Below are 12,493 nucleotides of genomic sequence, written 5' to 3'. Positions count from 1 at the left end.
ACTGGAGGAAAGGATAGGGGTGATGTCAAAGATAGATTGTTTTTTTTTAACACAGAGTGGTGGGTGTGTGGAACACCCTTTTGAGGTGGTGATAGAGGCAGATACATTTGGAACATTTAAGAGACTCTTAAATGGATGGTAGAAAAATGGAGGGCTATATGGAATGCAAGCTCTAGATTAAAAGGTCGGCACATCGTGGGCCATAGAGCTTGAACTGTGCTGTAATGTTCTATGATCTATGGTCTATAATTAAAGTTTTTGCCTTTTAAAAAAAAATGTAGAACATTTTGAGAAATAACTATGGCTTTATGTAAAATGAAACAACACAAATATTTAAAAAATGAATATATTCATCACTTAGTTAATCCAATTGAACAAACCTTAATGTATGCACTTGGGTAAATCTTATGGACTGCATCTCCAGGTGCCCGGCCTGCTTCCCGATCCAAGTAGTAACTCTGCACAAACACGGCGTGATCACTCAAACATCGGACCCAAACATCTCCTTCCCCTTTGCACTCTAACTGCACGCCTTTCCCAATGTGTAACCTGTCAAAATCAAATGAAGCCAGGTTAAACATTCAATGATAAAGGAATAAAAAGAGGTGGTTAATCAATGTTACAAGATGAGGAATTTCTTTAGCCGGGGGTGGTGAATCTGTGGAATTCATTGCCACAGACAGCTGTGGAGGCCAAATCACTGGGTATATTTAAAACAGAGGTTGATACGTTCTTGATTAATCAACGTTACAGGGAGAAGGCAGGAATGCTCAAGCAGAGTAATAAATCAGCCATGATGGAATGGCTAAGCAGTGTCTAGGGGCCAAATGTCCTTGTTCTACTCCTATATCTTATGGCCTTATGGTCTAAAATAGCACTAATAAATTAAGATTTATTTATTTATCGAGACCTTTGGGCTTCAATCATGTAAACTGTGCAAGTATTTTTAAATTTAGATAGCACTTTACAGATACAAGGAGTGAAAAAAGAGGAGCACTGCAATTTCTGCCTCTTTCCTGAATTGTACCGCTGGTCAGGTTTAGTCTCACAGAGGTAGATGAAATTGCAAGAGCATCATTTCAGTTCTAAGTAGCCATTCTGGTTGCTGTAATGTCTATTTTGCAAATACATTATAGTACTTGAATTGCATGATATCCTTGAAGTTTGCAATACCTCAAACTGGCACAAGGCACCCACTACACAAAGAACAAACCCACGATCCAAACAACGATTTAAAGGGCTACCAATCTGCCTTGTTTCACTTCATTCACCACTGCCCAGGCCTTCCAAAATGCCAAAGGTATTCATTTCCTCCAATTAATCAAAAACTACATGGTGTAAAACAATCAAACACTTCAATTTGTTCATCTGTATTCTATAATAGAGCGTTGACCAGTGGCCAATCCAAATATCGGAACTTAAGAGAGGAATGCACTTCAATCAGATCCACAGCCTGAGGATAAAAGGCAGGAGCAGTTCATGGCAGTGTAACAGAGCTTTGATCAGCGACCAGTCGGAGTTTGGGATTAATTAGTAAGAGCAAATTAAAGGAAGGCAGGGGCAAGCGCACTGGCCATTGTTTGAGGAGACACAGGCAGAGTGGTGATCTTAAAGCTTTAGGGGTCTTTGAGGCCTTAGAGAACAGAGGCTTCATTCAGATAAAGCAAAGAGTTTTTTTCCTTCTCTTCTTTATACCTGCTCAGCTAGGACAGTAGAGATGACAGCAGGATAGTGCAATGCTCCTCCTGCAGGATGACAGCAGGGACAACTCCAGTGACCTTAACCACGACAATTGCAAGAAGTGCATCCAACTGCAGCTTCTAACAAACCATGTTAGGAGTTGGAACTAGATGAATTCTGGATCATTAGGGAGGCTGAAGGGGTGATAGATAGGGCATACAGAGAAGTAGTTACACCCAAGGTGCAGGACACAGGAAATTGGGTGACAGTCAGGAAGGGGAAAGGGGTTAAGGAGACAGTGCAGGGTACCCCTGTGGCCATCCCCCACAACAATCGCTTTGGATATTGTTTGTGAGGGTGGGGGGGGGGGGCTAACAGAGGAAAGACACCAATGGTCGGGTCTCTGGCACTGAGTCTGCCTCTGAGAACAGAAGGGAAGGGCAAAGAAAAGGCCTGCTGTGGTAATAGGGAATTTGTTTGTTAGGGGAACGGACAGGAGATTCTGTTGGAGAAAATAAGATTCCTGGATGGTATCTTGCCTTCCAGGTGCAAAGGTCTGGGATATCTTGCATCGAGTCCTTGGCAATCTTAAGTGGGAGGGTGAACAGCCAATGATGAGGTTCCGCATAGGGCGTTCAGGGAGATAAGTGCTAAGATAAAAGGCAGGACCTCCAGGGTTGTGATCTCAGAAGCTACCTGTGCTACGTACCAGTGAGGCTAGAAGTAGGAAGGTTACACAGTTTAATACGTGGTTAAGGATTTGGTATAGGAGGGAGGGCATAAGATTTTTGGATCATTGGGCTCTCTTCCAGGGAAGGTGGGACCTGTACAGAAGGGGCAGTTTACATCTGAACTGGAGTGGGTCTAATATCCTAGCAGTAAGATTTGTTAATGCTGCACAGTGGGGTTTAAACTAGAGTTGCAGGGGGATGGGAACTAGAGTGCAAGATCAGTTAGTGGAAAGGTTGTGGAGGCAGATGTTGGTAAGACCTCAGACGAAGTTAGGCATCAAAAGGCAACAAAATGGAAAAGGGTGAATACAGGACTGAAGGTGTATCTGAATGCATGTAGTTAACTGAACAAGGTAGATGAACTTGCAACTCAGTTGCAGATTGGCAGGTATGATGTTGAAGGCATCACTGAATCAGGGCTGAAAGATTATAGTTGGGAGTTTAATGTCCAAGGATGCACATTGCATCGAAAGCATAGTCAGGAAGGCATAGGGGGCAGCGTTGATATGATGGTAAAAAATGAAATCAAATCATTAGAAAGAGGAGACAGAGGGTTAGAAGGTGATGAATCATTGTGGATAGAGCTAAGGAACTGCAAGGGTAAAAATACCCTGATGGGAGTTGTATACAGACCCCAAAACTATAGTAAGGATGTGGCCTACAAATTACCACAGGAGATAGAAAATACATGCCAAAAAGGCAATGTTACAATAGTCATGGGGGGCTTCAATATGCAGATAGATTGGGAAAATCAGGTTGGTCTGGAATACAGAAGGGGATCAGCTATTCTGGATTTGTGCAATGAACCAGAATTGATAAGAGAGCTTAAGGTTAAAGAATCCTTGGGGACAAGTGATCACAGTATGATAGAATTCACCCTGCAATTTGAGGAGAAGCTAAATCAGATGTATCAATATTACAGTGGAGTTAAGGGAATTACAGAGGCATGAGAGAGGAGTTGGCTAGAATTGATTGGAAAAGAACACTGGCAGGGATGATGGCAGAGCAGCGATGGCTGGAATTTCTGGAAGCAATTCAGAAAACACAGTATATATACACACACGCACACACATAAATACATCCCAAAGAGGAAGAAGTATTCTAAAGGAAAAACGACACATCAGTGGCTAACAAGAGAAATCAAAGCCAATATAAAAGCCAAAGAGAGGGCATATAATAGATCAAAAATTAGTGTGAGGTTAGAGGATTGGGAAGCTTTAAAAAAAACCCAACAAAAGACAACTAAAAAAATCATTAAAAAGGTAAAGATGGAATACGAAAGTGGCTAAACAATAATATTAAATAAGACACCAGAAGTTTCTTCAGATACTTAAAATGTAAGAGAGGAGAGAGTGGATATCGGACCTCTGGAAAACGGTGCCGGAAAAGTAGAAAAAGGGGCCAAGGAAATGATGAATGAACTGAATTAAGTATTTTGCATTGATCTTCGCTGTGGAAGATCCAGGTGCCAGGGGGCATGAAGTGTATGAAGTCCAGGGGCTTTGTTGGGTCTGATTCTTTTTGCGTAGTATGTCAATGATTTGGGTGATGGAATTGATGACTTTGTTGCAAAGTTTGTAGCTAATATGAAGAGAAGTGGAGGGGCACCTAGTTTTGAGGAAGTAGAGAGGCTACAGGAGGAATTCTGTGTTGGGAAGTGTATGAACATACATTTTGATATAAGAAATGAAAGGGTTGAATATTTTCTAAATGGAGAGAAAATACAAAAAAAAACTGAGGTGCAAAGGATCTTGGGAGTCCTTGTGCAGGATTCTCTAAAGATTAATTTGCAAGTTGAGTTTGTGGTCAGGAAGGCAAATGTAATGTTAGCTTTCATTTCAAGAGGACTAGAATATAAAAGCAAGGATGTAATGTTTACTTTATAAAGCAGTAGTGATAGATGGATTGATATACTTTATTGATACCAAAAGAAATTACAGTGTCACAATAGCATTACAAGTGCAGATATGCAAATATTAGAAGAGAAGAGAGAATTTAAAAATTAGTTACCTCCAACAGTCCAACTAATTTTTAAAAATTAGTTACCTCCAACAGTCCAACAGGAGGGGCTCATTACTTCCCTGGCTACAGGTTGACACATTATAGAGCCTAATGGCTGAGAGTTAAGAATGAACTCATATGGTTCTCTTTGGAGCAATGCAATTGTCTTAGTCTATTACTGAAAGTGCTCCTCTGTTCAGCCTAGGTGGCATGAAGAGGGTGGGAAATATTGTCCAGAATTGCCTGGATTTTCCATAGGATCCTTTTTTCTACCACAGCCTCCAGTGTGTCCAGTTTGACTCGTAGAGTCAGCATTTCTAATCAGTTTATTGAGTCTGCTGGTATCATCCGTGTTGATGCCATTGCCCCACCGCTGCCTATGATAACAAATTCCACAGACTCAGCAACATCTGGCTAAAGAAATTCCTCCTCATCTCTGTTCTAAATGAACATCCCTCTATTTTGAGGAGGTGCCCTCAACCAGGGTGATTTAGCACTATTTAAGAGGCACTTAGACCCAGCTACAAGCAGGGAATAGAGAGATAAAGATCAAGTGCAGGCAGTGGGGTCAGTTTAATTTCACAACACTATTAACACAGACATGGTGGTTTCTGTCTGGTACTTTTCTATGTTTTTATGTCTTTTATATTCCACCTTTATATTCCACTAAAATATTCCACCTTTTTCACATGATTTGTAGTAAGGAATATTTGTGGATGTTCTCAAGTACTTTGTTTCTCTACTATCAAAATCAATATGTTCATTAAAAGTGAACATAAGAAATAAGAGAAGTAAACCTTCAGCACCTTATGCCTGAGTTGTTCTGTAATTTGTGAGATGACAAGAACGGCAACATGTGTAATGTTTTTACAGAGCCAGTAACCCAGGGTCCTTTCCTGCCGCTGTCTGTAAGCAGTTTATATTTTCTTCCTGTGACTACATGGGTTTCCTCCACAGTTAAAAGATGTATGGGTTAGTAGGTTAATTGCACATAGGTGTAATTAGGAGGCTCAAGCTCATTGTGCCAGAAAGGCCTGTTATTGTGCTGTGTCTCTAAATAAAAGTTAATAACATGGCATGCACTACCTCCCTATCTGACTCTTGTAAAGGTTTGGCATCTGCAGATCTGGCAAATTTCAGACCCACTAAATTCTCCATTTTTCCCCAGCAGGTTTTCTCTACCTTATTTTCACCAAATATTTAATTTCATTGCTAATTCCTCAGTTAGTAATAAACCCATATTAAATTATTTTTTTCTATTTGTTTTTATACTTTTAGCAAGATTAATCATGCTTTCCCTAATACCATAAGACCCAGGAACAAATTAGCTCATTGAGTCTGCTCAATCATGGCTGATATAACTCATTCTCTCTCAACCTCATTCTCCTGCCTTCTCTCCATAACCTTTGAAACCCTGACTAATCAAGTACATATCAACCTCCACTTTAAATATAGCCAAAGACTTGGCCTCCACTCACGGTGGAGTTGGATTTGGCTTTTCCTCTTACCCTTATCAATATCTTCCTTTGCTAAAATTTTACCAAAAATCTTCAAAAAAAGAGTAACAGAATTTAAAAGCTGCAAAGCACAGCCTTGTTGTTCTTTTCTTCAACATTACAAGCATTACATTGTGTATGTATTTTTAAAATTGTTTGTTAACCATGAAAATTGAGTTTTTATGCCTTAAAGGGTTTAAAATTTGTCATGAACCAAGTACTAATTATTTATATTATCCATCGCATGTTCTCTACTTAATTTAATCTTCAAATCTACCACAGTCATTTAATGCCTCATACCTCTGTGGGTGGCTTGGTTTGAAAGACTCAGCTTCAAATTGATCTAAATAACTTTCAATTAAACAGGATAATTACTTTTCCCTGAAGGGCCAGAACTGCCAGATTATTAATTAACCATTTCTCTCTGCTGTATAGCATTTATAAAGTAGCCTTTTGTTTCCTTAATAGACTGAATGAGAAGACCATCTCCCCAAATTAACAAATTTCTAATTGTGGCCATTATATTTAATTCCAAATCATTTATACACTCAATAGCCACTTTATTTGGTACACCAGCTCGTTAATCCAAATATTGAATCAGCCATTCACGTGGCAACAACTCAATGCATAAAAGCATGTAGAAATAGTCAAGAAGTTTAGTCATTGTACAGACCAAGCTTACGAATGGGTAAGAAATGTGATCTAAGTGCTTTTGACTGTGGAATGACAGTTGCTGCCAAACCAGGCATCTAAGAAAATGCTGATCTCCTGGAGTTTTCATGCACAACAGTCTCTATGGTTTAGAGAATGGTGCAAGAAACAAAACAACATCCAGTGAGCAGCAGTACTATGGGTGAAAACGTCTTGTATATGAGAGGCCAGAGGAAAATGGCTGGACTGCCTCAAGCTGACAGCAACTCAAACAAACGTGATACAACATTGTTGTGCAGAAGGATGGCAGTGATTATCAGGAACACTACGAAGAGGGAGGTCACTTTCAAGTGGGGGATGCCTCTGGCACACCTGTTCCCAGTGATCGTAATGTCTAATGCCCCTGTGAGAAAGTTGGAGAGAGACTATTGGAAAAAGGGGGGAAGTTGACAACTGAGTCATTCAACTTTGGGGACTCCCCGGTGCCTGCAGGTTGGAAGAGGAGGTTGGTAGAGAAAATGTTGAAGCTGGAAGATGTCTTTTCCACTGATGAGTTTGATGTGGGTTGTTCCAAGAGCACTCGTCACACTATCCAGGTGACTGAGGACACCCCATTTAGAGAGAGGTTATGGTGACTGGCCCCTGCAGACATGAAAGATGTGCAGCAGCATTAGTGTAAGTTGAAGGAAGCTGGGATCATTACTGAGTCCCAAAGCCCCTAAGTGCCCCCAATTGTAGTGGCCTGGAAGAAGAATGGGAAAGTACGGATGTGTGTGGACTATAGGACTCTGAGCCAGCGCACTGTCCCCGTCCAGTATACAGTCCCAAGAGTCAAAGACACGCTGGACTGTCTGAGTGGTGTGAAGTGGTTCAGTATGCTGGACTTGAGGAGTGGATATTACCAGATCCCCATGAGTGAGGCTGACAAAGAGAAGATGGCTTTAATATGTCCCCTGGGATTCTTCTAAGGATGCCCCAGGGCATATCCAGAGCTCCTGCAACCTTACAGCGGGTCATGGAGAAGACGGGGACATGAACTTGCTTGAGGTACTGGTGTATCTGCTACTGAAGGTGCTCAGCCGCCTGACAGCTGAAGGGCTAAAACTTTCCTTGGACAAGTGCCAGTTCTGCAAAATGTCTGTTAGCTATGTTGGGTACATCACCTCACAGAATAGAGTAGCTACAGACCTGGCTAAGATCGAGGCGATGATCACTTGGCCAAGACCCCAGACTGTGAGCACTCTTGTGCTTGTTCCTCGGGCTCTATGGTTACTATCGGAGGTTCGTGAATGGCTATGCAAAAGTGAGTCACCCATTGAATCAGCTTCTATGCGGTTACCCTCCCTTGGGGAAGAAAGGGAGGGGAGGGAAAGGACAGGAGGGTGGAGAGTATCTAAAGCCCGTTGGAGCCCTTTGGACCAAGGTGGGACGTAAACGGTGAAGAGGCCTTTCAGTCGTTGAAGGTGCTGGCTTTTGCAGACCCCTGAATGCCGTATGTACTGCTCATGGATGCCAGCCAGGAGGGCTTGGGGGGAGGGGGGGCGTCCTGTATCAGGATCGGGGCACCGGGTTGAGACCTGTTGCGTTTGTCAGCCGGAGTCTGAAGCCCTCTGAGGAAAAACTATCCCATGCACAAGTTGGAATTTCTGGCATTGAAATGGGTGGTGGTGGTTAAGTTGAGTGAGTACCTCTATGGTGCCAAGTTTGAGGTGAGGATAGACAACAACCCCCTAACTTGTATCCTGACCTAGGCGAATCTGGATGCCACAGGCCATCAGTGGTTGCAGCATTGCCTGCCTATAATTTCAGCCTTAAGTACCGGCCGGGAAGCCGAAACATTGATGCAGATGCTTTGTGCTGATGGGTACATGAGGGATTGGACAGGGATGAGGAGTACGAGGGCGTTCCTGCCCTGGGGTTGAAGGCCGTGTGTCAGTTTGCCATCACCATGAAGGCAGAGGAAAAGGAGGGTCAGGGTCGAGTGGTGGATCAATTGGGAGCTTATGATGACACCATCCCCCAAGTTTACTGTAACCTGACTGCTCTGAAGACAAATCAGCTGCCGGAATTGAGTTCTGGGGAAGTGGTAGCTACTCAGCTAGAGGATCCGGGCATTGGTACCATTTGGGCAGTGGTCGAAAAGGGAGACATGGCTCAGGTGCAGAAGATGAAACATGCTTTGGTGCCTCCATTACTGCAAGAATGGCCTCAGTTGGAGTTGAAGAACCGTATCTTTTACCAGATCACATCACCACAGAGTGACCTCGGAGTTGCCAGCTGGTTCACCTGAGAAGTATCAGAGGATTGCGTTGAAGTCACTTCATGATGATTGTGGACATTTGGGGGTGGAAAAAACCTATGGATTGCTCAGAGACCAGTTATATTGGCCCCGAATGAAGTTGGAGGTCGAAGAATACTGCAAGTCATGCATACAGTGGAAGACACTGCCTGCGCGGGCAGCTCCTTTGTCCCACTTGCAGAGTGCAGGGCCCCTGGACCTGGTGTGTATGGATTTCCTGTCAATAGAACCTGATGCAGCAACATGGTGAATGTCTTAGTCATCACGGACCACTACACCAGATATGCTCAGGTTTTTCCCTACCAAAGGTCTGAGGACATCTACGGTGGCAAAAGTGCTATGGGAGAAGTATTTCATTTATTATAGCCTTCCTAGGCGGATACATACTGATCAGGGATGGGATTTTGAGAGCAGATGCATTCATGAGTTACTGGATATGCTTGGGATTGAGAAGTTGAGGACCCCACTCTATCACCCATATGGTGATCGCCAGCCAGAGAGGTTTAACTGGGCCTTGCTAGACATGCTCGGAACCCTGGAGATCAGCAAGAAAAGCGGGTGAATCAACATATTGGGCATCTGATTCACAGTTACAACTGTACACGAAATGACGCTACTGGGTACTTGTCTTACTATCTGATGTCTGGGTGCAAGGGAAGGTTGCCCATTGACCTCTGCTTTGAGACTGAGGAGGGTGAATTACCACCGAAGCCTTATCTAAAGTTATGTGTCTGATACAAGAAGAGAGCTGAAAAGGGCTTATGAATTAGCTGGGGTTGCAGCTGCCAAACAGAATTGAGGAAATAAGAAGAGGTATGATCAAAAGGTGGGGTTCTCCCAATTCCTGCCGGGAAATCGAGTCCTCATAAGGAATTTGGGGCTACCTGGCAAGCATAAGATGGTGGACCGTTGGGTGGCTAAGCCTAATGTGGTGGAGAGTCAGATGACAAACCTACCAGTTTTCTGGGTGAAACCAGAGGATAGGAATAGATCTGTCGAGGTTCTCCATCAGAACCACCTACTGCCCCTGGGTCAGGAGGGTGCAGGTAGACTCAGAGCCTGACTCGGAGCCTACACCTCATAAGAGGACTCTGCGGAAACGTGGGGCGACTGCAGGGCCCACAGCAGGCGAGGTTAAGCCGCCCCCCACCCGAGAGGGATACTGATTTGGAGGATGAGGACCTGGATGTGTGGTATATGCTGCCTTTTGCTAACTCCCCAATGATTGAGAAAGTGACTCCCAGTCTTCTCCCTGCTGAGTCAGGTGAATTTGGGGGGTGGGGCGCTATCTGTGGGCAGCCTGGTTTGCAGCGGGACTCTGCAGCAGATGAAGCAGGGCTTGGCCACAGGACAGAGGGTGCCGAGTTACAGGTGGGCATGAGTAATGGGTCGGGGGAAGTCTCACCAGGTAGACCAGAAGTATCCCCAGTAGTATATGAGCCTGAAGAGCTAAATGAGGGGATACGGAGGTCTCGGAGAATTAGGAGGTCACCAGATAGGCTGGCCTATGTAACACCGGGGAACAGAGTATGACTGTTACCATTTTGGGGAGCTATGTCACTGCCTTTTACACCTGGATTGGGATTTGAGTTTTGCAGGAAGGGTTGGCGAATTATCTCAGCATCATGAGGACATGACTAAAGCAGGTGGGGGGAGAGTGTAACATGCTGTATGGTTTCTCTGTAGCAGCAATGTTTGGGTTATGACTGGAGATAATGGGGCTTTGGAATGTGGGGCTATCCAATGACAGGAATGTTGTTCTTGTGGGCCTGGAAGAAGGATTTTCGCGGTCTTTTGTTGACGAGGGATGAAGAAGGAAGACGCTTGTGGAGAGAGCTGGTAGACCACCGGATGAAGTGGACTGGGAGCGAGGGTCCAAGGGTCAGCGACACTCAGAGGAGGTTGTTGGTTGATGAATGGCCGTATCAGTGTGTTCCAACGTGCACTTTAAACTTTTTCATTAAAATGGGCCCTTTTTCTTTTTAATTTTCTTTTTTTATGTGTTATATGTGCCTCAGAGGAACACTGCTTCATTTGTCTGTATTCATGAGTATTCCTATATGGTTGAATAATTAAACTTGTTTTTTTTACCTGGCTCTTTCAATGGCATCAGTTCTGTGTACATTGGAAAGCTGGCCCAGACAGAAACGATCACCTCCAGAAGGATCCACATATCCATCCACAGTAACCACAGGACAGCTAGAGGGCACCTTGAATGTTTCTCCAACCTGAACATCCATCTCAAAGTAGGCAATAGAGCACCAGTATTCAGGAACTTGAAAATGGATTGAAAGAATTTGTGAAATACCTGAGCAATTTTACAATTTAACACTAAGCATTCAGCGAGAATAAAAATCATATTGTAACCCAAAAATATAGTTAATCATTTCATTCTGAAAATCAAAAAAGAATTAAAGGATTATAAAGTCATCACATTAAGCCTGTTATTTACAGAACTCAATTAACCAATTTAAATGTAGATTTGCAAATTATACATTTCTCTTTCAATTTGCAAGGAAAGAAAGACCCTCATATCTACTAACCTGTCACTACTAGATCAGATTTGAAAACTTACTTGATAAAGTAAGTGTTCGGCACGGACTAGAAGGGCCGAGATGGCCTGTTTCCGTGCTGTAATTGTTATATGGTTACATGGTTAAAATATCAGGTTATATTCCTACCCACATCACATGCATTTCTAAAATATACGAGTACATAAAATCAAAGAGGGCATAAATAACAGGGGAAAGATTTAAAAAGTTTCCAAGGACAATCTTTACCACCCAGATAATGGTGAGTGTACAGAATAGGCTGTCAAAGGAAGCTGTAGAAATGCATACAATTAATGTTTAAGAGGCATGAACAAAATGGGCTCGCTCCATCCTGTATAATTCTATGATATCAATGACTCTTACACCCTCATGAATGTGATAGATCTATATCATAGATATCTGGTCATATCCAGAAATCACGTAGTGCTTCACAACATCAACTCTGGAAAATCAGCAAAAGTTCATCAAATTTGGTTGAATCTTGCCTGAAAAAGATCTACAAGCATATACATAGCTTTGCTCACCAAGCAGAATAAAGCAACACCTACTGAAGAACTGTTTTCTGTTTGAGACAGGACCCTTACACCAATCTCCCTGATACCTCAATAAATGATCCATTTTAACCGTGATGACTGGTGATTTTAAGATGCACATGAATGGCCAAAACAACAGTTGTGAAAGTCTCATCTCTGGCAACCTTCTAAGCAACTTCTGCACTCTGAAGCTTTTCAATCTACACATCACAGATAATCCAGTGGCTACATCAAGTAGCTTCTCTCAGATGTGGTAGTGCTCTGAATACCCAGCATAAAAGCCTTTCTTGCATCAGTGAATCTTAAGATCTTAAAGACTATTTCCAGGGATTAATCTGAATTAACAGGTAGATATAAGCAATTATTTTGATAATGAACTATTATAATTCATGCATTTATTTTACAACTATTAATATAACTGTCCAGTTCATATGGCTCCTTTTCTCAAATATATATTTAAAATGGAGCCCATAACTTTTTTTTGATCTTTCATAGATCTCTCAAATCATGTCACGTGCATCTGAAAACCACGGATAAATTTCCAAGCAAC

The 12,493-nt window shown here is 42.7% G+C and overlaps 1 protein-coding gene across 1 annotated transcript in view; it reads right to left on the bottom strand.

Annotated features, from left to right (window-relative positions):
- Positions 1–12,493, bottom strand: part of smad4b (SMAD family member 4b) — a 114,586-nt gene that overhangs the window by 25,967 nt on the left and 76,126 nt on the right. The window contains exons 9-10 of the mRNA XM_073064085.1: positions 10,950–11,133; positions 381–549 (exon numbers count right to left, since the gene is read on the bottom strand). Coding sequence (XP_072920186.1) covers positions 381–549; positions 10,950–11,133 — 353 coding nt within the window. The remainder of the gene's footprint in view (positions 1–380; positions 550–10,949; positions 11,134–12,493) is intronic.

The sequence above is a fragment of the Hemitrygon akajei genome, chromosome 13 (assembly GCF_048418815.1).
Source record: "Hemitrygon akajei chromosome 13, sHemAka1.3, whole genome shotgun sequence".
Taxonomy (NCBI): domain Eukaryota; kingdom Metazoa; phylum Chordata; class Chondrichthyes; order Myliobatiformes; family Dasyatidae; genus Hemitrygon; species Hemitrygon akajei.
Note: the sequence above shows the minus strand (reverse complement) of the source record. Positions and strands in the feature narration are given on the sequence as shown.